This window comes from Micropterus dolomieu, linkage group LG14, assembly GCF_021292245.1.
Source record: "Micropterus dolomieu isolate WLL.071019.BEF.003 ecotype Adirondacks linkage group LG14, ASM2129224v1, whole genome shotgun sequence".
Taxonomy (NCBI): domain Eukaryota; kingdom Metazoa; phylum Chordata; class Actinopteri; order Centrarchiformes; family Centrarchidae; genus Micropterus; species Micropterus dolomieu.
Window position 1 is genome coordinate 26,114,601 of NC_060163.1, and position 27,759 is coordinate 26,142,359.

The 27,759-nt window shown below is 43.1% G+C and overlaps 2 protein-coding genes across 2 annotated transcripts in view; one reads left to right on the top strand and one right to left on the bottom strand.

Moving 5' to 3' along the window:
- Positions 1–7,821, top strand: part of LOC123983550 (glutamate receptor ionotropic, delta-1-like) — an 85,022-nt gene extending 77,201 nt beyond the window's left edge. Inside the window, exons 11-12 of the mRNA XM_046069803.1 lie at positions 7,291–7,319; positions 7,458–7,821. Of these exons, the coding sequence (XP_045925759.1) occupies positions 7,291–7,319; positions 7,458–7,821 (393 nt within the window). The remainder of the gene's footprint in view (positions 1–7,290; positions 7,320–7,457) is intronic.
- The window catches only part of LOC123982746 (stonustoxin subunit beta-like), an 868,592-nt gene that overhangs the window by 599,472 nt on the left and 241,361 nt on the right, over positions 1–27,759 (bottom strand). The gene's annotated exons all lie outside the window — the stretch shown is intronic.

The following is a 27,759-nucleotide window of genomic DNA, read 5'->3' on the forward strand; positions in this document are numbered from 1 at the left end:
AAAAAAAGACTTAACTCAAATAAGTTAGTATTTTAAAATAATGACTTAATATCTAAAAAAAATTACTTAACTCAAATGAGTTAGTATCTTAAAATAATGACTTACTTATTTAGAAATAATGATACAGTATCACATAAACTATTAAAATAATGAGTTAAAAAATTTGTTAATCTCACAATAATGAAACTTTCTCAAAAGAATTACTTGTGTATCTTGAAATGAGTTTAAAATAATGACTTAATAACTTTTAAAAAATGGCTTAATTCAAATGAGTTAGTATTTTAAAATAATGAGTTAGTATCTATAAATAATGACTTAATAACTTTTAAAAAATGGCTTAATTCAAATGAGTTAGTATTTTAAAATAATGAGTTAGTATCTTAAAATAATGACTTAATAACTTTTAAAAAATGGCTTAATTCAAATGAGGTAGTATTTTAAAATAATGACTTAATATCTAAAAAAAATGACTTAACTCAAATGAGTTAGTATTTTAAAATAATGACTTAATAACTTTTAAAAAATGGCTTAATTCAAATGAGTTAGTATTTTAAAATAATGACTTAATAACTTTTAAAAAATGGCTTAATTCAAATGAGTTAGTATCTTAAAATAATGACTTAATATCTAAAAAAAATGACTTAACTCAAATGAGTTAGTATCTAAAAATAATGACTTAATAACTTTTAAAAAATGACTTATTTTAAATGAGTTAGTATATTACAACAATGACTTCCTTGCACTGTGATTTGTGTGGAATGAAAAGCAGCAGGCCTCACCGTCCTGAGGAGCCACTTTGAAAGCTTCTGAACTAACTCTATGAAGTTGTGAGAGAGGCAGCTCACAGCTGGAGCCCTGAGGAAGCGTTTGATGTTTGCCCGCACACGATCCCTCAAACCCCTCAACCCAGAAACCACCGTGTAACTTTCTGTGTCACGTCTGTGAGGAAGAAGAACACAAATAGTGACTGTGAGTTTTGAGCCCGGCAGCATTAATAGAGATGTTAACACAAAGCATTAGCGGCTGCACCGCTGTGCTGCTGATATTATTACCGGAGCAGACTGCAGATTGGCCGTGCTGAGGGGAAATGGGCTCTCTTGGATGAGTTTTCGTGCCCCGTGGCTGCGTGGGAGGCACGCCCGAGGCCTGACAGCAACCCTACACCACAAATGTCATTTACACTCCTCCGGCTGCGTTTATCTGACTACCCCCTCCTGTCCCGTCGACTTCCATCTTCATCCTTCCGCTCTCTCGCTCTCCAGCTCTGTGTGATCCCCTCTCGTCCTCCCAGGCCATGCTCAGACAGCGAGCAAATCCTGTTTCTCAGATCGGCTCTTTAAAGCTTTGAGACGGTCCGCTTTGCAACCGACGAGTGTCCGGATCAGATCAGCTGAGGGGAGGACGAGGCAGCAGAGCCACGACTCTGAGCAGTCTGAAAGTGTTAGGGCAGCTCGGTTGTGAATCCGAAACAATGACAACCAGGTGGATACGGTGGCTTTACATTGTTAATCTGATGTGGATGTGAACAAATTAAAGCTCAAAATCTGACATGTTGTTTCCTTTGCAGAGACTTATTTTGAAAAGTATCTTCATGGTTGCTTCTCCTTTCAGTGATATCAAATCCACGAGAAGGTCAAGCAAGTTCACAAGTTTTAGATGGATCAAACCTCCTCCTCTCTCATGTCTATTTGAATCTGATCTGAAAAGGTCGGCTGCCATGCGAATTTTGTGCCATCCAGACAAACTTGTCTCGACTTGAATGATTCTCTGGTTGTGCAGTCTTCTCTAACTTTTTCCCTGCTCTGGCGAGCTGATGCAGCTCACCTTGTGTGTCTTCCTTGGTGGCAGATTGCAGCAATGGTCGGCTTCACTGCTGCCTGTGGGACTGTTTCTCAATCATGGCCTCCCCCTTTCCTCCTCCTCCCTCTGCACCTCATTCTTCCTCTTTAATTAAGCAGTGCTGTGTTTATTTAGGGATTAATTTGCGGCTCTGAATAGAGACAAAACCGCTGGTTATTAATGGAGTTTTTGCACTGGCCCGGCCCAGTTGAGCAGGCGTCCTGCGGCCCAAGGCATCCTCGCAGCACAGCGCTCAGGGACGACCAGGAATAATGTGCTCGAGTGTTAAATTGAGGGCAGAGCTATTGTTGAGCACGAAAACCATTATCTCCACGTTTCCAACCATCATTTTAATACCTAGTCCCATAACTGCTGTATTACCTCTATCCCTGGCTTTCCATTTGATAATCCTGCCATTAACAACCTTTACAGACTTTGTTGCTTCTGCTGCTCATTTGTGCTGTAAAACTATTTTGTCCTCGGGGTGTTTCGGTAGGGGGTGGGGTGGTAGATGGAAACTGCAGTGCACTGACCTTCAGCATGTTCACGCTGAGTTGAGCATATTAAATATAGCAAATTGGGCTCTGATTTTACCGCAGCTAAAAGCAGACTGTACTTCAGTGGTCGTGGCAGAGCTTGCTTAATTAACTCCATAACTCAACAAAACGAGAACAGCAGGCCTGCTGGATGAAACTTAGTGTCTGTTACTAACCAGTACAGCCATGTATAGGAAGTATCAAGAAGTTTCAGGTCAAAGGAGGCGAGCTGCTGCTCTGTGTTAATGTTCACCAGAAGATCAACACAAGGAGTCTCCTCAACGGTCTTTCCTGCTGCCACTTGTTTGTAGTTTGGCTCCAGACCTCTGAATTGCTGCCAACATCTACAATTATTTCATAGGTCTGGTGGTGTGCTTGTTGAGCCTAAATGTAGGTGGGATTAAGAATAACGTCGTAATCTTTGTGGAGGGAAAATGGCCATAAAGATGGTGTAGATGAGACGGGTACAGGTTGTTGTGAGTGGACTTATTGAATTAAATAATTTAATTCAACTAATTTCTTGGATTTACATCAGGGATGCTGGAAGTGCTGAGCTGTCAGTCTATATAATGACACCGTACTAAACAGTGCCTGATATTCATGTCTAAAATCATTCAAGGTACCGCTCAGTAGCGAGAGACATATCTATCCTGCGACATGTTTCTATGAGCAGCTAACTAAGACACAATACAACCTGTGCAGTTATGTCAATTTTTCTGTTTCCTACGAATCCAGTTAGCTAGCTAGCCTTGTGGGAAGATGGAGTCCACATTCTTCATACTGCTTACAAAGCTCTGATTGGTCAATCATTTGTCTAACTGAACAAATCAGAGATGGGAGTTGTGATTCTAAAAGTCTGAAAACATCCCACAATGCACTGTAAAAAATTGTTTACACTTGATGGTTACTGAGTCAGGTGCTAACCAATCATGCACTGCACAGATGGTAAGACACAGCAGACCGACTGAAGGAATGACCTGAATGTTTTGTTTTTTGTGTCTAACACACTGTAGTGAAGTAAAGAACATTTGGCATCAGTGGGGTTAATACCTAGGGAAGGAAATATAGTAAATGCTCCATATTTGTATAGCGCCTTCTAGTCTTTTCGACCACTCAAAGAGCTTTTACACTACATCTGCATTCACCATTCATACACATTCATACACTGGTGGAACAGCCACCAGGGGCAATTCAGGTTTCTGTATCTTGGAGGAGGCGGATATTGAACCGCCGACCTTCCGATTAACAGGCAGCCCGCTCTACCACAGTGCAATCAATACAAGAGCATTGTAAGGAGACAGAAGAAGAAGAAAAGCACAGGAAGTTCAAGTAAGAGGTGTTATCAGAGGAAGTCTCTGAAGAGTTTTCAGGAGCTTCTTGAAGTTAGAGAGGACCGCCCCTGCTCTGATGGCATGTGGTAGCTTGTTGCACCATTGTGGTGTCACAGCTTTGTGTGAAGGGATGGCAGAGCCAGGCGGCATTTGTTGGAGGAGCGCAGTGGCCCAGAAGGAACGTAGGTTTGTATTATGGAGTTTAGGTAGATGGTGCAGACCCAGTAGTAGCTCTGTGTGCAGCATCAGGGACTTGAATGTAACCTTACCCATGGCCTATACCAGAAGTTCGGTGGCATACTGAATAAGGTATGTTGTTTCGAGCAAAGCAGCAACATGGTCTGAGAAGGACAGCTGGTCATCAATCATGACACCCAAGTTTCTCACCACTTTTTAGTTTGATGTTATGGTGGATAGACTGCTTGGCTGGAATGACCAACAGTTCAGTCTTACTGTGTAGTCGAAGTTGGAAAGCCTTTATTCATGTGGACATGTCCAAGAGGCAATCCATGATCTGTGCTGAGACGGAAGGGTCTTTTGGCGGGAAGGATAGGTAGAGTTGTGTATCGTCTGCATATCAGTGGTAGGAGAAAGCATGCGAGCGAATGATCGGCCAAAGTCAGGTGTCTGCTGAGTTTAATTTTTTTAAGTGAATGCCCCCAAGGATAATGGACACCGTGCTCTGGGACTGATGACAATCACAGAGACCTTTACTGGACTCCAAGAAGGCATGCTATGCGAACAAGGCATGTCTGTGTTGGCACATGGATGAGTTTTAGCCAGCGGGTAATTTGTTTTTACCTTGTTGGTAGCTTTGCTCAGTGGACTTTCTCTGGTAGACTCGCTGGTCTTTACACGAGGGGCTTACGCTTCAGCAACAAGTGTCATTTAAATAGTATGCGTTTAACTGTGTTCAGCAGTTGGTGCTTAAGGACCGATCGTACAAAGGTTGTTTACCAGGAAAAAAGTTTGGGTTCTGCTGGCGGGTCAGAGATCCACAACTAATTGTTTGTACAACAGGCCCTAAGTTTTTAGTAAAATGCCCAGTAAAGTGATAGCACAACAGGGAGTAAGAAATAAAACTAAAGTTAATATTATCTCACAGCTGCCATTTCTTACTTGCCCTCCACTTAAAACGTCAATTCTCATCTTTCTTGCAAAAATAATTTATGTTAATCGACCATTTAATCATGATGGGTGAACACCTCACTTATGAAAGTGCCAAGATGACTGATATTAACTCAGATGGACAGCAAATAAAACAACAAATCAATCCAACAAATTATCACCTTGGTGAAATAAAACACAAAAGAAGTTGACAAGTAAAATCTCTATTATTCCTAATTCAATTTTACTGAAAATACTCAAAATGTGAGTGACTGCAGCATTGAACACCTCCCCTGCTCCGTAACGTTGATTAGTACCATTTAACACGTCATGTAATCGCCCATATTGACTCATTTGAATAACAAAATTGCAGCAGTATTGAGGCTAAATTGCTTCATTGTGCAGGCCTATTGTGGGATTGTCTGCAGGTTCAAGAATAATTAGAGTGTGACACGAGCACAGCCTTCATGTTGACGTCACGAAACTGCATCTTTCACTCAAACCACACGCAGACTGCTGCTAAATATGAACAATTCTAATGATCTGTATATTATTTTAAATGTACTGTTACAAGCATGTGGTCAAGACCTCAAAATTCTGTTTTCATGAAGAAATCAGGGTTTTTTGAGGGGGTTTAAATCTACTTTGTTCAACAATTTCAACATGGCCACATTAAAACAGGGTGTCTGTATTCTAATCCAAAACAGGTCTTTTTGTCAGATTCAGTGAATATCTCCTCGCAGTCAGCCCTGCCTCTGTAAATGGGAAACAAACAAAGCAGCCGAGGTTATTATAGTTTAGGATTTTTTATTAGTTTATATTTTAATTTCATTGTGACCTTTCGGTTCAGTTTACTTTTAGTCTTTCTTTGTAATATGGGGTTATTTATGGAAGATTTTATTGGACTTTAATATTTGTAACCCACAGAAAACAATCCACAAATGTAAACTACGATGTGTATTTTTACATTTGTGGAATTTTGTCCACTCTGTACCACAGAGATCTGTAAATGTGAAAGCAGTTTATTAGCTACACCAGCAGGTGGTAGAAACATTGCCTCTCATGAGTTGTAAGAATATCCATTGCAGTACCCAGGGTCATCTGTAGGAGACAACAACTTCTGCTGGACCACACTCTAGATTTTTCTGTACAAGTGTAGTTTACTATTGAATACTTTATCACTGTTTTACATCTATATTTAAATAAATGAGCCTGAAAATTTGTGTTTGTAGTAATATGTTTCACCTTCCTGTCAGACCTGTGAAAGTGCATACTGCATTTCAATTAAGTTATAACATCTTTTGACTATTTCTTCTTCCCCACAAAAAAGGTAAAATACAATCAAACATGTCAATATGGGCAAAAAGGAGAAAGATGAAACTTTGTGCAAGATATATACATACTGAAAGGACAAAGCATTAGGTATACTGTAGTATATTTATTCTCTTGCCTTGCATTCAGTCTTTTTGTGGTTTACCCAAATCTTGAGTGGTATTCAAATTGTCAGAACTTGCCAAAGGCAAGCATCTTATCTATGCGCCATCACCACCCTAGTCAAACGTTCTGTCATTGTGTTACTTATGGATGGAATTATGGTGAAAACTTTTTTTTTTAAATAGTAAATTTATTAAATTTACTATTTATTACCCTTAAGGACCCCTGGTGGTCCAGCAAATGGCTATTCATTTAGTAGCTGAAATAGGGCTAGTCTGATAAAGTGAACATGTTGTGAACCCCTCATGTTGTCTAAGAGGTCCCTCAGTAATGTCAGTTTTAGGTTGGTTGGGAACAGCACCCCAAGATAGATCTCCAGTATTGAGGTGTCATATAAACCCTACAAAAAATACAGTTCTTCATGCAAAAGCTCAACGGAAAATGGACAATGACTGTACATTTAAGGACCGTAACCTTATACATAGTTTACAATAGCTCCTACAAACAGTAGGTACAACAGTACTTTTTATTTATTTAAATATACATGTAAAACAAATAAAGTATTCAATAGTAAACTATATACACTTGTACAGAAAAATTTAGATTTGAGTCCATTGGTCCAGCAGAAGTTGTTGTCTCCTACAGATGACCCTGGGTACTGCAATGGATATTCTTACAACTCATGAGAGGCAATGTTGCTACCACCTGCTGGTGTAGTGAATAAACTGCTTTCACATTTACAGATCTCTGTTTACAGAGTGGACAAAATTCCACAAATGCATAAAAGGAAGTCACAAATGTAACGTGACCTGCAAATCGCACTGTATTTTTGTGAATATGATTTTACACATCACAAATGTAAAACTATATATTTGTAGATAGTGAATGCATTTGTGGGTTGTTTTCTGTCCAATAAAATCTTCCATGGTCATTACCTAGAAAACTAGAAACAACAACAGTAAATAGATTTAAGAAATTTCTCTCTATAAAAATAAATGCAGCGAATTAACCCCAATACTATTTATGCTTTTGGTTCTTCTAAGAAAAAGAACCAGGGTTATGTGGTGTACAAGTGACAGCAGATATGAGGCAGCCATCAGGATTGACATCTCTAAGGATCTATTTCACATGTTGAATTCCCCCCCTTGATGTCAGAAAGTCGCATTTATGGTTTCTTCGACTCACCTGTTCATCTCTTCTCAATCTTCAGGATCTTGGAGCTGCAGGAGAAAGGCGACCTGGACATCATGAAGCAGAAGTGGTGGCCCCGCACCGGCCGATGCGACCTCAACAGCCACGCAAGCGCCCACCCCGACGGCCGCTCCCTCAAGCTGCACAGCTTCGCCGGAGTCTTCTGCATCCTGGCCGCCGGCCTGCTGCTGGCCTGCCTGGTGGCCGGGCTGGAGGCTTGGTGGAACAGCAACCGCTGCCGCCAGGAGCAGCCCAAAGAGGTGACCGAGCACAGGGCCCGGCGGACGGGCCAGCGGGGGGAAGACACTGCCACACTCTACTTTAAGGATCCAGCCGCAGACGCGAGCCCCGACTTAGTGGAGCTCCAGTACACCCAGCTGTAGAGGAGAGAGAGTTAGGAAACTAGAGTTAGTGCTGGAGAGCTGGGGGACCGAGGGTGGCGAGATAGGTAGAGTAGGTAGATGTGCTCTGTGCCACATCAGCCCAGGCCACTGATTGAAATCAAATTTGGTCTCTTATTATTCCCCCCCCCCCCCCTCCATTTTTTCTTTTATCCGTCCATCGCTCCCCACCCACCTCGTCCTACACTTACAGACGCCAGAGCTCATCTGTTTTTGTTTGGCATATTCTCTAAACCACATGAAGCACACTGCACACTCCACTCGACCATTACCTTTACTAATCCGCTCATGAAACAACAGCTTCCCGAACCACTCGGGAGTCGCTCCTCTTGGCCTTGATGCACACACTCGAGGCCTTAGGCAAACGTGGAATTGAAAACGCCGAATTAGCCCAGCAAGTCAGGATTCGGCTGTTGGCATGTCATGTATGTTTCCCAGCAAAACCCCCTTTGCTAAAACAGCCGAGTACTCCCGCAGACTTCAATGATTAATTCCCAGTGCCGGATCTGTAACCATTCAAGTGGTCGGTATTGAATTATTGTTATAAACTCATTTTCTACAGTGAGGCTTTGGTAGTTTCCTGCACCCAAGGGTTCGGAAAAGAGATTATACTTAGCATGCGAGAGAGATCGCTCAGGCAGAGAATGATAACAGACACACTTTTGAACATTTTCCCTTTTCATTGTGAGACAAGAAAGTGATTTATCATATCCAAGAGAACCTTAAAGTGCAGCTCACCCTGGGTTTTAACATTAACAGTGACATTATCACAGTTGGTCCATATCACTTGCTGTTGTTGCTAATAGATACTCAAGCTTTACTAAGTGCCTACTGAATAAAAACCATATAGCATTCAATTACCAGATCGCTCTCTTTTTAATGAAATACAAGCCCCTCTAACAGCTGAGCTAATAGTTACACATTCACAGAGGAAAGCAATTAATTAAACATTAATGCAATCCAATTAATATTAATGAACACTGACAACCATTTCAAGAATGATTGTAAAGGAAACCTCTCATAATTGTTGTGTTTAGTGAAGATAAATCTCACGTAACAGTGTTGGAACTGAACTCTTGTCACCACCAAAGGTCCACGTTCAACACTGAATTATTAAGGAGAGGGTTAAATTAGACCACAGACAAAACATGTCATACCTACATCGTTTACACAATTCAGCGAGTGCCATTTCCCCCCTCAGAAAAGTCATGTTGTGTCCCAGGACCACACTGCATCCTAATTCTGACATATTTACTACGTGGCAGACTGACTCCAAAACAAAACTGCTAACATTTTAGCCATGACAAACAGAGCAACATTATCATCCCATTGGAGTCTGTTTGTGTTCAACATGTCCAATATTCACTCTGTAGCTAAATATGAATAGACGCAGGGCTGCACAATAAAACAACCCCTCCTCTGCTGTGATTGGACAGCTGGGTAAAAAGTGACGAGCGCAGAGTTTCCCAAAGTTGAACATTTTTCAACTCTAGGCGAACGGAAAAAAACGCTCAGCGCCTCGTCACGCTGCTGCCGTTTTTGCACTGCATTAAACAGTATTAGAATATGTGACCACATCAGTTTAACAGCATTAAAAATAAAATAATTGATTAATTAATGTTGTCACAATAAAACATTTCATGTCATTTGATATAGATAATTATCGGGATGAATCTCGAATCATTATTATTAATATTAAGTTTAAAGGCTGACTTTGCTCCTGAGTGAAGGTCAATTGTGGTTTTAAACTTTTCTTTCTGGTCAGAACAAACACTTGATGCCGAACAGTGAATCACTTCACAAATCTGAGGCAGAACATTCAAAACTATTACAGTAAAATCTTTTTTTCAGTCCCTTTTACTCAACAAAATAAATATTTTACTAGACAAATTAAGAGCTAATTCATTCATGATTCAAGTGAATTAGATCAAACATTTATTGAACATTGTGATAACTGTCATTATTGTATTTATTGTCCAGCCCTGCATTTATGTCTAAGGAAGACGATCAGAGGGTTATTTTTCCTTTTCAGACTGATTCTTTTGCATATTCTTTTACCAGAAGAAGTAAAACTAAACACTTTTGCACAAGGAAACGCAAAGTATTTTGACTCAAGTCCAGAAAATGAACATTTGCTTCCCAGAAAGTTATCTTGGATTTATTCTGTGGCTAGAGAGAAATGTAGTTGGTCTTGTTGTTACGATAGTGGCTGCAGAGAGGCCAAAGGTTTCACTTTTAATGGATTAATGTTAATTAGCCAGCGACAGTCAGTCTCGGCTCAAAATGAGATGCCTGCTCACGTCCTTTAAATATTCTACCTCGTAGAGAGATTCAGACCCAAAAACTAGACCCATATTAGGATATAGTCTGGAACTGGGACTCACAAGGCTACACTTGAACATAAACTGACCTCAGACCTGCTTTTATTAGTTCTACCTCCAGACATTCACCACCTGTGCCAAACACAACACAAACGTTCAGGAGGCAGCTTTGTGTCATGTGACAGGGGACCAAATGGAAGCGAAGCTTTGACGTGGATCCATAAACTAAAGTGTGAGCAGGCGGTGTACTTTCGGGTGTGTCGCCCTTTTAGCAATAAGATCTGTCTCCAACATCCCAGTCCATAACCCCTGGTACTTTCACTGTGTCACGTCTTATTGCAAATTATATGTCAATGTGGACGCCCGTGTTATCTATCTCCTCTCCTTCTCTCCATCTATCCTTTTTATTTACACTTGACTGTCTATGATCTCGTGCAGGTTACTAAGGATTACAGACTGGCAAGGGTTTCTGGTCCATTGACATATAATGACATTACAACTGCTTCATCGGAGGGGAGGAGGGACATTTGGACAGACAGAGAGAGAGGCTGGGATGAAGCAGAAGCTATTGATACAGGTCAGAATAGACCTCCTACACAACTATTTAAAATAAAGACAACAAAAAGAATCCTTTCTGTTTTTTCGAGGGTTGATTTTTGGTCAATTGTGAATCTACAACTGAGCAGAAACGCGACTCATTCCTGCTTTTCTGTGGCCGAAACTTCTGGAAATAAATATTCCAGTTAACATGAACATGCAGGGCTTTGTATTTAAATACATTTCTCATCTCCAGGAAGCCTTAATGTCATCTATTCATTTTTTTCTCCCTCCATGTTAACCATAAACTAAATAACATGATTACATGTCAAAAATAAAAGAGCTTTTCTTTAAGGCTGGTCGCAGGTGATGTAATACTTCACCAAGATCCTTAAGCTTAAATCAGACTTTTCCTTAAAGTCTCTGGTAGCTCATTAAACCTTCCACCGCAAAAGCTAATTATCAATTTCCTTATCAGAAAATAGAACAGGAAATTGTTCCCAGAACCAGACGTTCCACCTCTATACCAAGAGGGAAAAATGGCCCGAATTAATTTGGTTCCTGATCTGAAAACAGACAGCTTAGCCTTAATTGCAATTGATTTGAATTTGGACTGCACACCCCCACCACCTTTAGTTCTTCTAGTGCCTTTCTGTTCCTCCCTGCTTTGTTTCAGTTGCTCATCTTTAACTGTGTGAACACATTCCATAAGGGCTGACCTCTGACCTCACCTTTACCTGTTGTCGGCGTGTTGAACACAAAGAATTGCTGATTACACTGTGATGGAAATCCTGCAAACAAGCTCGGTGCCTTTTAGTGCATGCCTATTACGCAACTACTACAACTCAATCTTATTTCTAACCCTTTAACTTTAAAAGAAAAGATCACTCAACCAGGTGGCGTTTGAACCAGCGAGTTCTTATCCTCAAACATCAGTCGTCTTCTCTTTAAAACAGGAAACTGGCGAAAAGGAATCTCCGAGACACACTGGGCTTCTCATTGGCTGTTTATTATTAAAACAAACTCAGTGCGCAGATGTTTCTCAGTGGCAGAACTGCTCTGGAAGAAGAAATGATCTTCTTTTACTTGAGTTAAATTTGAACCAGTGGAATCTTTTGTAGTGCTTTAGCTAACTCAGATTAGCCTGCAAAACCAGACTGCATCTCAATAACTGAGGTGGCAGCTGGAGGCCGAACCAATCCAAAAAACTCTGAGGAGAGTTTAGACTACTACTAATAACTACTATTAAAACTATGTTATAAAACTGATTTGATTTGGATAACTTGAGAGCAATTTGACATATTTTGAAGCCCAACCTTGTTTATCTAGTTTGAAAAAAAGAGGCAAACACCAATGGAAGCTAGCAAGGAAATAATAGCTTTTGTTGCAGGTTTCAACCAGAAAAGTTAAGCGGCAACATTTTCCTTTGGGGCAATAGAGAGCATAAGCCCCTCCCCTTCCGGCCGACCATCATGGGACCCGTCTGAAATGAAATGTTTGTCAGTTTAAAAGATCGTTTAAATCAAGAAAGTCGCAGTTTGTCGTAAAACTGAAAATACGTAATTACAAAGACCCCAAACCCAAAAGTCGCGTGTGTGGCGTCAGAACTGTTTCTCCCAGTGACTGAAGCTAACGTCAAACTGCTTCCATCTGTAGATGATGTGATGACAGGACCACGAGTAGTTGGACTAAACCACAGGCTGTATAAAAGAAGTGGGCGTAGTCATCGGGACGTCACCCGCTGACCACCGTTTTCAAGCCTCGAGTTTGGCCGATAGGGCGCCGGCACCGGACGTGACCGTATTTGGACGAGAAGGTGGAGCTAACAGCTGTGTGTGGAGCTAGCTAGCTTGCTTAGCTAGGTGCATCTGTAATTCACATTGATTTTGTCTAGAGAACAACAGGCTGAAGGGTGGATAAGACACATGCCTTTGGTGTGGTAGACCAGGGTTCGATTCCCCACTGTGACATCCACCAATGTGTCCTCCGCGTTTGCATCAGTTCGCTGACCGGAAGCTTGGTTTAAACACACCAGGTGAGATACATCTGTGCGCGGAACATAAGCTAAGTTATCCAGCAAGCAATAACCGTTAGCTTAGCATCGCAGAGCTAACATGTTGGTGATGAGACTGAGATGTAGTTCATCGAGCGGTTTCACATAAAACTAATTCCTACTTTTTACGACAAACTGAGACTTTCTTGACTTCAATGATCTTTTAAACTGACAAACATCATGTGCGTGATTCAGGACTCAAGAATTCAAACGGGATCTTAACATTTTTGTTGTCTCTCGCCGTTGACTAACGTACAATGGGTTGGAAGGGGTAGCGAGGTCCTTAGGCTCCACTATTGCGCCCGTCAAAATGGCGTCCCCAGAAAGAGCTTCTTGTTGCGAGCGACAGGCTCTGACTGTTACACCAGGTGTCTGACAACATCATGGAAAGGATCCCTACGAAGGATTCCTGGTGACCCGCTTTGTTTCTAACAGGAAACTGAAGTCTCGCTCAAGGACAGTTGTCGCTCTGAAATCTCGGGAGCGGCGAGTTTTTGCAGGAGGACGCCGGTGGAAACGAAGGAGAGGAGTTTGTTGTGTACAGAGAGGAGCTGCTAGCAAGACTTTATTTCCTTACCCCAACACAACAAACTCAGACTCTCGTTTCCGCCGCCATCTTCCCTCATAGGGCTCCTTTCTGTGATGTTGACACCTGGTTTAACGGCCTGAGCATGTCGGGCGGAGCCTTTTTGGACGCCATTTAGATGCCACCGCCAAAACATGTGAAACTAGGGCCAAGGTTTAAAAATACCTAAATCACCCTTTAATATCGGAGTGCTGTGGGTCCCTTTCCTGTCTTCAGTTAAACATTACTTAACCACATAATTGGCTTCAATCATTAAGCCGACCACAGAGAAAATGTCCGCCTCGGAGAAACGTCCTGTCTGCACGGTGGAAGTGAGGTTCATCATCCGAGCCCACAGGGAGGGCAGATGTCCACTTTAGAGTTGGTGACCGAAGACTTTACAGCCAGCCACTCGTCTTATTGAGAGATGCTGATATCAAAGGAGGCTTTTTCAGAAAAAAAAAAAGTTCTTTGCTAAAGGCTGTAAAAGGGCCACTTGAATCCAAAATGAACCAGAAACTGTTCTTATCGCACTTGAGCACAACCCACTCGACAGTTGCAGTATTTGCAAAGTAGCAGGAGGGAGAGTGATTTAAAATCCCCCCCACTGGCAGCGCTCATTAAAAGAGCTGTTTGTTTGCTAAATTAATGGAGGCTCTCAGACGGCTGTTGTTTTCTTCCTTTCCACTTGCATCACCAGCCCGTCTTTAACGACCGGCTGAGGTTTAATCCCAGGCATTTATTTATTTGGGCTAGCAGCCAGTTTGACGCCGCTGAAAACATATTTTAATGAGACGCCAGCGCGCCGAAACAATAACCTGCGCTGAGATGTTTTAATTGGCTTTGAGAGGAGCTCTTTGAGACCGGAGAGGGATCATTCAAACCTTCTCAGGCCTCGTGGATAAACACGCATGTTAATGTGTTCCTTAAAGGTTCGAAACAAAGGCCGCAGACAGACGCGTAGCCTCGGCAGCGCTCGTCCACAGTGAAGAGGCACTGATACTAAGGGTGCTTTCTATTATACGGTATTATAGGCGTGTTTCACAGGAAGTAGTCTCCACGCTACGTCAACATTAAGACCAACACTAGGCGCAGTCATCCTAAGAGCAAACGTTTTCCTGGTCGCTGCCTCTAGTCAGGCTGTCAGAGACAAACTTCTGCTGGTTTTACCTCTCATTAGTGGCTCTGCTGCCCAACAGAGGACACAGAGGTCACGTCTTTTGGGGGTAGAAGTTTGTGGATCTGACTTGTAGTTTACATTTAACTATTTAACGTTGCACATGGTGAGATTTTTAAAGGCTGATACCAATCATGTCTTTAGATTCTGTGCTTTTAAAAGTGACCGTCCTTGAGAAAAAAAATAAATACAAAACATTTTTCCTGCTAGAATTTAGTCTCTGGTCAGTGGGCGACATATAACGGGTTTTAAATGAATGCAACAGTTGGGCGAATTAAAGTTATAATCCTTAAGATTACAGAGATTTGGGGACACCTGTGGTAAAATAATAATACAGGTCGCAGAGTTCTGTACGGACCACTGGGGGCAGCAAAGCCGCTTTAAACGAGAAGAGTCCGGCTGCGGCCTGTGGAGCAGGGGGCGTGACCACCGTGACGTCGCCATTAGATCTAGGTCTAGGATCTAGGTTTTTTTTTTTCACTTCAATTGCATGTTTGATTGATGGGGGGGGGGGGTTGCCTGACCTGACCCTGCTGCTGATAACACTGCAACACAACTGAATATCTGTGTGTATCTATATACAGAGTAAATGTGTCGTGTGCATCGTTCTGAATATCACTTGTGTCACTGTGACGAGTTACTGTGACTAATATCATTGTACCTCTGAGTTGAAGTGAACCCAATGCTGGAGCCAAGCCGAGCTGCGTTCAGGAACTCCGACTGACTTCGTACGTTTCCTGTAAAGTGACTTGTTTTAAATTCCCCTTAAAAACCCTCCACCAACCGGCTGCCCCGACTGTCGCTTGCATTCATGCAAACACAGACGTGCAGAGAATTTGGATTCAGACCCGGAGCCTCACTTGATATGCGAGTCAACGGCTCCTTCCCCCTCGTCCTTTACCTTCCCGTGACCCAGTGTACTGACGCAGGCCTGAAGTTCAACAGAGAAACACTCAAGTGTCTATTAGTTCCTAACAAGTACGCAGGGCTGCAGTCAGCAGGAGATGCAGAGTCAGCCAATGTTTGGATTAAATTGTTCCGATAGCGAACCAATTCTCCGATCCTCCTGCACAGAGTGTACCGGCTCCAAGGGCAGCGAGGAAAAACACACCAGAGGGGAAAGAAAACATAACTGCTTATATTTTTTAGTTTCAGTTCAATAAATAAACCTCTGCCAAGAACTTAACAACTCACTTTCCTTGTAGACCAACGTCCTAATTGGATTCCTGAGCCTGCAACCCAACTCTTAAGATTAGGTGTCTGTATCTTCCTGGTTTATACTCGGAGGTCTAATGAAAGTCTTCAATCAGGGATTTAAGATCCAGATTCAATCCATTAAATGTTGAGATATCCTGCGTACACACAGACTAAAGAAACGCAGCTTTACCACAGACCTCCTTCAGTCAGTTTGGCTCCAGCATTGTTTTTCCTCCAGACATCAAACCTTTAATATTCACTGGCCAAGTTTGATTTCAAGGTGCACTGTTGAAATTGGTTTGTGTGGCCTCAGTTCCCACTGGGCTCTTCTTACCAAACGACAAAAAGAAGAGGCTGTCTATCAGCTGATAGCGGTCCATCAATTCAAAACAAAGCAGACCTGAAACAGTCTGAGAAACCGGCCCATCGCCAATCTCAGCCTCTGTGTCCCTCCTCCCTCCTCTCCTCCCTCCCCCTGTCTCTCCTCTGCCCTCTTTCACCCCCCACTCCTCCTCTTATAGGACAAGGAGGTGAATCTGGCACAGGTGCATCGTCGTATGAACAGTCTTTTGGACGAGGACTTGGCCCACAAGCAGATCCCCGGCCCCTCTATCGAGATCTCTGCGCTGGACATCGGCAGCATGCAGCCCAGCCAGGCCTCTCTGCTGCAGGGGCCGGAGTCCGTGCGGGACTACCCGCCCTCGGGCCTCGCTGTGACCACCTTCCTCCCCGGGGAGGGGGCGCCGCCTCCTCCTCTTCCCCACCCTCACCATGGGGGGACCCTAGGCAGGACGCTACCCCCGTCCCAGGGCCCTGGCAGCAACACGTTGCCCCTGCACCACCCGCTCAGCAGCACCAGCCTCAGCGGCACCATGCAGTGCAAACACAGGGCTCCCAACGGGGGGCTCTTCCGGCAGAGCCCTGGCAAGACACCCATGCCAATGTCCTACCAGGCAGTCTCCGCAGGACCCATACCCGAAGCCATTGAGGCCACTCACAGCACATCCATATAGTGATAGGAGGGGGGACGGGGGGATCTGGACTTTGGTCTGGTTTTTGATGCGAGGCGCGTTGGGGATCTCTAGAGGAAAATGATTACAGAAAAAAAAAAAACGTGTACAAAGTAAAAAGATTTTGTATCTCACTTCCTGTCCGATGTTACAAAAGAAAAACAAAGCGTGGAGGCGGGCGGGTGTAATTTTCTCTTGTACATATCTGTAAATACCAAGAGAACGAAGTGAGGTTAAAGTGTATTTTGAATATTCTCAATTTTTGGAAGTTGAGTTATAAAAAACAAACAAAATGAGACAAAAAAATTATATATATATACATTGATGAGGAAGTTATGACTGTTTGACTGGCTTTGTAAATTTTGTTCAATATGAAACAATGACGCAAATTCATTGTGATTGTTTTCTAAGTGCCGAAATTAAACGATGTCTCTCCACAACTCATCGATGTAAGCGACTACCCATGATGCACCGCTGTAGGGACATGTTAGTGTTGGACACCTACTGTTATGCACCTCTGTACCAACCCTATATATATCTTCAGCATCGGACAGAAATGATCACAATTTCTTTTCCCATTTGTATTAAATATATAATATTTGTTGTTCTTCAAATCAAAAGTCTAAATTAATTTTCTTATGTTGATTGTAAATTTATCATTCAGTAAAAGTGGGGAGACAAGTGGATTTTTATCTGATTCATATTTTACACACGGCTGAGTGGTTTGTTTTTATAGTAACGTTTTATTTGGCATTAGTACTGTCCAGGTGAGGAGTTTCACTTTGTGAAGGGAGGGAAGACGGAACCAGACGGGAGGAAGGAGAGACTTTCAGGCTGCGCTCACACCTTCTGTTGGGTATATGAAAGGCTGTAGATGTGCTGCTCCCGGGTGTCAGTTCTCATGTTATTCTGTGGAGTTTTAGACTCAAACGCCATCTGGCGGTGCGTTTGACGAGCTTTAGGACCAACACACCCTCAGAGCAGGCGGCTGTTATGAACCGATTCTGACTGGCACAGAGAGTTTTGGTGTTATGGTTCTCACCAAAGAGAAACCGGTCCCAATGCTCAGTCCCCGTCCCTAGGGCTGGGCTAAACATGTTATCAGGACTTGTATATCGGAAATGATCTGGATAAATGTCAAAATGGTTTAAAGGCTGATTTTTGCTCCTGAGTGAAGGTCAACTGTGGTTTTAAACTTTTCTTTCTGGTCAGAACAAACACTGGATGCTGAACAGTGAACATTCAGAAGCTAAAAGATAGAAGATAAAAATCTGTTTTCAACAAATATGCACGATTAAAATTAAGTGAAATGTTTTTCCAGTCCCATTTACTAAACAAAACGTGGTTCGTGGTTAATTATCATTATTGTTTTATTGCCCAGGCGTGCACAAAACTGCAAAAACAGCTGAGTGTTAGCATCAGTCCACAATTCATTTAGTTCTTTTTGTTTCCTGAAGAGGGCTTTTACGTTGAGATGTGATGAACGAGCTGTAGGGCTCAACACAGCAAAGCAACAAGCAAACATCAAACTTCTGCTTACCTGTTTAGTAAAAAGCAAAAGTTTTTGGTGGACATGCAGCTACCGGTCGTTCTCAACAACCTCTGTTGTTTTGAACGCCCTTCCAGCACTGAGTGACCAAACACACAGTGTTTTAAGGCACCTCTGTGCTTTAGTTTTGGGGGGAATCAAACAGTAGGTGGTGTGAACGCAGCCCAACCGTCTCTGACCTTCTGTGTTTGTTATATTTAACCTGAAGATAAAAAGTCTTGTGGAAAGAACTATTAGCTCTATTAGATGTCTTTACTTTTTTATACTAGAGAATTTAATGTCAAACACTTGTATACAAGTTTTTTCTCCTGTCAAGCAGTGCAGTTATTTTAATCACAAAGAGAGAGAGAGAGAGAGAGAGAGAGAGGCTTCATATTCCAACAAGTCATTCCTAATGAGATCCATTATCACCTGCAGGGATGACAGAGGGCGTCGTTATCCAAAGTGCAATCAGAGGCTCGTGATGGTGGGGATTCTGCAGGTGCCATACCTCGACTGCTTGTAATATAGACGGAATCTGATTATGTTTGCTGAATGGAAAACTGTATGAGGAACCTTTATGGAAAATTATTTTCAGCAGGAAATATAAACCCACCCACACAAACACTACAACCCTCTTCTTCGCTTTCATAAGTGCAATTAATGTGCATTTATGGGCCTGATGAGTTTTGACTTCATTTTCATTCGCCAGACTTTGGCTGTTTGGAAACACGTTGATCGCACACAGCAGGGTTTTCAGCGCCCGAGCTTTAAGACTCCAGACAGACGCAGACCAGCTCGCCTTTGAAGGGTTTCCCCTCCAAAAAGTTTCACATCTTTATGTCGGCAGAAGAAACGGAGGGACGTTAGCTTGTCAGGATGAAGGGCTTCATTTTGTAGAAAGTCTCATACTGTTGATGATCAGTCAGAAGGTGAACTCCTTTGATTGAACAGCAAGTGTTAATCATTAACTGCCAGCGCTAACTGATTTTGTCCCAATTACATCTTAACGCAAATCTGTTCTCACCAGTATAAACAAAAACAAGTTCGTCAATGTTGGACGATTGTGCAAAACCCCGATTACATTCAAGGACTTTCCTTTATGCCTAATGCCAACATGTTATTCTTGATTTCTAGCATATCTGCTCATGTGACACCCACAGTGTTAACATCAGGTAAAGAGCGTGGTTATGGCAGACAAACACTTGGTTAACCTCCAATCACTGACCTCAGCCCTCCATGCATTATGTAGTGCATTTCCTACACGTTACAAGCCAGTTAACGAGGGTTGGTTATTGAGAACTGGTTCCAAATGTCGAGAACACCCGTGCGTTTGGATTCTGCTTCTCGGTTCCTAATTCCTGCATATCTCAGCTCCTGACTGAACTGCAGTGAGCATTTTACAGTCAGTGTCTCTGATCTGCCAGCAGCTGCCACGCCGACCGAACGTCACCTCATGTGTTACGTCAACAAAGCGTGAAGAAGAGAGTCCTGCTGGTTCCGGTCCTGGACCGTGGCGGACCGCAGCAAACGCTCCAAAGTTTGGCTCAGCTTCACTAAAAAAACTGCACCAGCTGCAGTCAGGAGGTTCGATGCGAGGGAGGAAGCAGCTCCGACGTGACGAAGCGTTTCCTTCAACACGGCGTGAATCTGAACCCTTCACCGTGTCGCGCTCTGCCAGCTACGATGACACCCCAGATACAACTAACGCTCTAGGACAGAGACTCCTTTCACTTTAGCCATGAAGGGGACGAGGAGCAAGGAGGAAGAGGATGAAGGTCACCGAGCGCTGACGAGAGAATCCATAAAACTGAAACGATAACAACCCTACTCCTTTCTTTCTACCTCCCTCCATCCTCCCTTGCATCCTTTATCCTTCCTTCCCCAGAGACGCCCCTCTAGGACAGAGACTGTTTTCACTTTAGCCATGAAGGGGACGAGGAGCGAGGTCACAGAGCGCTGACATTATCTGCGGTGAAGGAACCAGAACTGAGATTCAATAAGTGGAATCGGAATTGATAAAACTGACCCAATACCCAACCCTAACATTAACCATCCCGACCGCCGCACCCTTACTTTCCAGCTTGCTACACACAGGTGACATTACTTCCTGCATTAGCGCTAAGCGTTGGCATTGGACATAAATTACTGGCGTTGAATTGTCCGATATCGACTTTATTCAGAGGGCTAGGGCGCTGATTCTGAACCAAAATTCACCCAGTTCCCTAAACAGATGACAGGATCAGTTTAGCCTGTTGGTTGTAGGACCAATATATTTTCTGGTGCATTAAATCTGTGTGCTAAACGTCTGAGAAAAGGTTTATTGTGTTACAGATGTTTAACATGTGACCGTCTCATTTTCTCTGTTCAGAAAACCGTGAATATCTTACATCTCTGCCAAAGGGAGGTAAAAAGCTAACGTTCTGCTCATGTGTGAATACAGACTATCCAATTACATTTTAAAAAACCGTACCGTGTCTTTCATTCTGTCTGAAAAATGGACAAGCAGAAGAAAAGCAGACGTTATCTGAACTTGGTTTTTGTGTCCGCCGGATCATCGACTCTGACGCAGCTCTTATCTGAACGGACTCTACGTGGATGTTTTCTAACTGTCAGTAGTTGCTTTTGTGAACCGACTTGCTTGTCACGCTGTAATCCACAACACGACGGACATACTGAGGACCCTGAGGTTACGATTGGTCAGCAGAGAGGAGGTGAACAGGAAGTCTGTGTGCTGGGATGGCTTCATGTGTCACCCCCCCTTTACGTTAAAACTCCGGCACCCCTTCAGAAAATGAAAACATGAACTGTCATAGCATATAGTCTGTCACAGTACATCTAAGGGAGACCCTTCTTTTATTTATGAATATGCTGCTTGGAGTTTCTTAATCTTTAATAAAGAAATATGGTTTACACATTTGTTTCCCATGTTGTGTCAATGACAGCCAAATGTTTATGTTTCTGTAACTCTACTTTAGGTAAAACTGTGATTAAAGAGGTGGTTTTCTGCTTTTTTGGTACAAAGTGAAAAAGCCCAAAGTGAGTTCCCATCTCCCACAGAAAACTCTGAACTGCCTGAAAACAGCTCGTTTGTGGTCCAGCCGCTTCCCTTTCATCCCTGTGACGTCACAGGGATGAAAGCTAAACGCACATCATATAACGCTCGCCGAGCGGCGACTCCGACACGCCCTCAGAAACAGCGAGCTGCAGCACACAGCTCTCCTCTCCCTTCCAAACACTAGCTGCCCTCCAGGCAGTCAGTGGACATAAAGTTGTTCCTGTGATGTAGAGACAGAGCTCAGTTAAAACTTTATGGATACAGATTAATAACTCGCCGCTCTGAAACTCTCGCTCCAGTCCGTGTTGCCGAGCTGGTCGGCAACACGTACGGCTGAACCCGAGCTGTTTACTGTCTTTTCGCTGACCCGCCCTTCTCTGCTTCTGATTGGCTAGTAGTCCTTAACTAGGAACTGAGCATGTGCAACTCCCAACAAAGATCATTTAGAGACAAGATGTATCACTCCATAGCTAAAACGAAGCCTTCAACACAGGCTGAAAAGAGGAGCTGCAGCAATGTGCAGTAGGACAAAAATATAACCATGTAAACCTGCTCTGGTACAAACTCTAAATAAGATGAGGAACCTGAAAATGAGCAGAAAACCAGCTCTTTAAATGGTTGTGTAACTGCGGATGTCAAACATCGCTGGTGCTTTCTAGAACAAAGGAACAAAGTACTTTAAATAACCAAACTCCATTTGAAAAAGGGCACTTTTAAATGTGAGTTGTTAAAGAGAATTTAGGGGTTCACCTATTCAGTTCAACACACTTATAAATAAGTTTTTGTGCAGCAATTTGAGGCCATCAGAGGAGCTGAAGCCGATCGGTCGCTGGTTTTTGGGTCAAATCAACATGACTTGAACCTACACCTGCTTTAGATTAACACAGTTATCCAGAGAAACCAGCTGAGAGCGAGCGGGAAGACATCGATTAATCAGGTCTGAGACGACCTTTCCAGACTCTCCACTGGACCTCAGACTGAGAGCAGCACTGTCTGTCAGGTAGAAGCTCTCAGCAATTATCATTCATCCACCTCAGTCATGAAGACGAGCGAATAATAGGCATCCCTACTGATAACGGACAGCGGGATCTACAGGGCCGATCTATTCAATGCAATAACGCGAATGTGTCAGCAGTGCGCCGGGGGACCCAAACATTTTGCCCAGAGAGCTTTTTGTTTTACAAAGTTAAAAAGCAAGGTTTATATCAAGCCCGATGTTGCTTTGCAGATAAAAGAAAGATTCCCAGCCTCACGGTGAGGAAGACGGCATCGGCTGATCCCCAGAGCCCGGGTATCAGGACATCGGTGCATCCCTAGCCAATATAAAACCTTATCACATCTACATTTCAGATTTTTCTAGTTAACTGCAGTGAGATGTTACAAGGAAATCCATTAAAGTTGACTTCTTTAAAAATCCTTTCATTCGGAGAGTCACTGCCTGGCTGCTGAGTGAGGAATCACCCCGGTCTCTGCTTTGATAATAGCAGGACGTCTGGCGGAAGTCTCTAACGCTTTATTTAACTTGGCGTTAATGTGTATATATTTGAAAACAACGTCGATAACCAAGTCCTTTAAGTCTAAAATGTTGAGCCGTTGAATATTTTTGAGTTTTGGGCTGTTGGTCCGACAAAGCGAGATATCTGAAAACGTCCCCTTGACCTCTAAAAACTTAAATAATGACTTGACATCAAAGAACAATTCTTAAACATATAGTTAATTGCAGATCTAGTTTGAGAGAGAGAGAATTTGTCCAGCTGTGACTGCAGAGACAAACTGAAGCCACCTGCAGGTCTCTGAAGAGACATTTTGATGCTTGAAGTTTGGATTTACTTCTTGCCATCGTTCGTTTACAGCAAAAATGTTATTTGGGCAAAACGGGTATGAAGCTCGGTGGACCGCGTAGAGCAGGAGGAGCTCTGAGACCCAGTGAACATCGTTGAAATAACCTCTCCAGGATCCTCTCGCGATAACGACAGCTCTACTGAAATCACACCGACATCCAATGATCTGGTATTACGTAATATCTTTGTTGTTTTAACAATGTGTGAGCAGACATTATCCAGTTTGCTACGTCACTCACTTTGCAAAGAAACAATAAAATGTGTGCCTGAAGTTAAAAATGAGAACAACAACAGCTGCAGGAGATACGACATGGACGCCAACAGCCTCGCAGTCTACGTTGTTAGACTGAACAGCTAGATGTGGACCAGCCTCGCTCACAGGCAGGTGGTTTGGCTTCAAAAAGATGGATGTGCTGCCTCTTTAACAGAGTGGCTTGCATGTGGACTGTGTTGTTCTGTTTGTTCTAGTAGGCTTGCCATAGTTTTCTTGGTCCTGGAAAAGCCTGGAAGCAAAGCTGTTTCCCCTCATTTTGTTCACTTTGTCTCATCTTAATCCATAAGAACACGTCTCTAAGTACTGCTTATCTTTTATGAGACTCACGTGTAATGGTTATTGGAAACGATCGTGATGCTAATCGTTAGTTAGCCCGTTAATGGCATTTTCCATGTTAAGTTAGCATCGTGCTAATCTTAGTTATTGTGACAGCAATCTTCATATGCAGGAAAAATTGTGATTGTTTATGTTTTATGTCTGTATTTCAGTGTTTCTAACGGCAAACATCCCGAAACTACCTGCTGTCTCCTCATTAAAGAACCTGTTAGCTATCTGCCAAGCTAGCCACTGTGTCTCCATCTAGTTTGTTTGTAAGAAGTAGTTCAAGTCAAGTGAAAAACATTAAATGGAACCAAAGTAAGCAGCAAACTGCCAAAGTTAAAACAACATTTACGCCACCAAAACAGACTTTTTCAGATATAAAATTTAAATATTAAATGAAGAAGTTCTGCTTCATTATTTCACTGTAGGAACAACCGATGACCAGCTGCTCGGTCTTCCTTCATTAACTGCCTATTGATAAAAATAAAGATTATGAGGGTGTGTGAACACAGGCTGTTAATTTGTTTTTGCACGAACCTTCAAGGCTTCATTTCCTTCCACTGCTGCAGAACAACCAAAGAAGGTAAAGACAAAGTTCAGCTCAGCAAAACTCAGAAACAAACAACAGGTCCTTAGCACTCTGAAGGCAAGTATAACTGGAAAGCAGTTATATTAAATTCTAAACATTTATTTTATCAAAAATAGGTATTAAAACAATGTGAAGCACAAACAGACAGGTTGGCTGAGATATCAATGAGAACATAAAACACACACTAGCTGACATGTAATAAATATAATGACCAGCAGACATGTTAACCCAGCGCAAGGGGAGCTCACAATCAGTGGGTGAGGAACAAGTTCATCACACATGCAGGATGAGCTCTGAGCCAGACCACCAGAACAGAACAAGGAAAAGAAAACCACCAAGACAGCGACCACCTGCAACCCAAACTAAACTAAACACAGCTCTGTACAGTTGTTGCATTCATATTATTTTCTACACATGTATGTATAAAGGATAATTGAAAACATGTTCAAATCTCAACAACTACCAGACGATCCCTACCTGGGTCTCCCAGACTAAGTTAGCGCCCCCCTTACGTTACATGGGGCTCTCCTCCTAACAGCGATCGCCACCTGCTACGCTGCGGCCAGACGATCTTTACGGATAGAGCAATCGTGGCAGGCCAGCCACACAAAAGCGTAACACACCCGCGGCTCACCAACAGGTGCCTACCGGCTAATCAGTGCGCACCGCTGATCCACCGGTCCGGCCAGACCAACCGCCCCGCAACGTCAGTCCGCCGGCTTCATATCCACCAGAATGTCCCATGAAATAAATAGATAAACAAAAACTAAGAACGTTTACTCTTTCATTTTAGTTAGTTTTGCAAACCTACAACACCGTTTTAGTTAGTTATTGTTTTTTTGTAAAGCCTCGTTTTTGTTTTTCTTTCAGTTAGCGAGAATGTTTTTTCACATCTAGTTTTCGTTATTTCGGCTGCGGCTGCTTCAGATGTAGCTGGTTTGATCGGCTGGACGTGCAGCCTCTCTTTACTCTGTTTGAGAGTCTTTAGTGTAGTTTAGCTACTTGTTTAAACAGACTGCTTTCTCGTTTTATACTTGTGACTGTCATTTTCGGAGGTTTGCGACTCACCACTAAAGGAAAGTTAACAAAATAATTCTCCGTGGCTGACTTTCAACAAACGTATGAAAAATTTAACTTAAATTCGTTTTTCCACAACTCACGTGGTCACTAAACTGTTTCACTCCTCTCATTCAAATACAAAAAAACGCTGTCGTCCTTCCTAACTAGGACGAGGAGCGATCTGAAACAATTTCCTAATATTTTTATAAAATAGGTTTTTGAAAAAAGAAAAAAGAAAAGGATCTCTTTGCTTGTCCATAACAACAACAACAAATAGCAAGGTATCAAATGAAGTACTCTACTGGTATTGGTATCATTTTAAGGGTACTGGTTTTGGTACTGGTTGATAAAACCTTTGTTCTGTTTATTGTCAATAAATGGAGTTCATCCACGTGTTATTACTGAAGGTTCACTGTTGTAAATAAACTGCTAAAATGTACAAAGTTCTCGTATTTTTTAAGTTTCTAGAGAATTCATGATAAAGAGTCTCCACCTAGTGGCCATTAGAGGAACTCCTGCTTGAGAGCACGCCGTCCCGCAGCAGTCCTCACTGTGTGTGAATAAATATAAGGTGATGTATTTAATATTTTATACAGACAGTATATTCACATCAGTACCTCAGTAGCACTGCACATCACTGAGCCAGTGACACAGTATGGTGGGGTGGGGGGTGCAGACATGAATCCTTGTGCCTTTCTTTCACAGTTCCTCGTCTTCTCTGCTGCATCCTGCCGTCAGTTCGCCTGGCAGAAAACATCCTCTGCTCTGTCAATTAGGGGGACGATTTAGCCTGACGCACCGGGAGGAAGACTTAAAGCAACACACCGGGGCGTGCAGAATGTCAGCTGTGCTGTGGCTGCCTGGATTTAAAGCCGTGCAGGACGGATGACTTGACTAAACGGTGACATAGCCGCCCCGCAGAAAGCCGTCGGAGAGAATATGCGACTGGCTGACTGGCGAGCTGCCTGGTTGGCGAAGCCCTGCGTTGGCTGACTGGGAGGCACACAAAGTGGCGGCTGACACCAGAGCTGACAGATGTCTTTGGATGAACTCCTGCTTCGCTAAATGACGGACAGGCGGATGGAGGGATTATCCCAAAGACGAATCCAAGGCGAGAGGGGAGGAAGACGAGCCGCCCGGCTAGGAGTGTTTCAGTTACATCCAAACCTTTTGTTGCCCCGTGGCAAAGCCCTGCTAAAATATACATGGATTATCTGCTTTCCTTGTGCTACTCAAGTTTCAGAGCACTTAGAGCTGTTTATATGGCACATTCCTCCTCCCCACTGCTGAGCTGTGCCTTCTGGATAAAACACCTCATTACTCACTTTACCTCCAGCAGCTGGAAGAAATAAAAGCCGACGTGAGAGTCCAGTTGTGCCGGGCAGTTATGGGCCATTATACGGTTACGGGCCGAGCCGCTGTCACACGGGGGAGATGGGTCAGCCTCTGTAAATCAAACCACGGACAGCGTGAAGCCGTGGGGTTATTTTAACGCAGCAGAGCTGTGCACATGAAACACCTAGCGGGGCACGCGGGCATGAAATAGAGGCTACACCATCACCATAAATATGCAGATTCACTAAAAGTGCTGCACAATCCTGCCATCAGTGCACTTACTGAAGACAAGGAGGAGATATTAAAGCTGGCACGAGCTCTAATGACGCGTTTATAGCATGTTCTCTATTAGCCCCAGTGCATGCCTCTCATGTTTTATCATTACCTTCGAGCCACAGAGCTTAGCATCAGTGTTTCTGAAAGACAAATCCCGGACGACCGCAGAGAAACCCAGAAGGAGGTTTAACAACACTCTCTGCAGGTTTGTGGGATTTCCAGAAACCTCAAAAATATTCTGCCTGCTGGAAAAGTCTGCTGGAAAAGTCACCTCTACCCAGAGATGGGGACTCGAGTTTGAGGCTTTGACTAGAGTCTAACTTAAGTCGCACACACACAGTGACTTCAGACTCGACTTGAGACTCGTCCTCAAAAGACTTCAGACTTGATTCGGACTCGAGGTGCGGGACTCGTGAACAATGCTTATTCCTCTCCCTCTCCCTTACTTGACTTGGACTCTAGCTCAGAGACTTGAGACTTGACTTGGACTCGAGCTCAGAGACTTGAGACTTGACTTGGACTCGAGCTCAGAGACTTGAGACTTGACTTGGACTCGAGCTCAGAGACTTGAGACTTGACTTTGACTCGAGCTCAGAGACTTGACTTGGACTCTAGCTCAGAGACTTGGACTCTAGCTCAGAGACTTGATACTTGACTTGGACTCTAGCTCAGAGACTTGATACTTGACTTGGACTCTAGCTCAGAGACTTGAGACTTGACTTGGACTCAGATACTTGACCGGTTGAGGCAGAAGAAGAAGCAAGCTGGAAATGCGACGC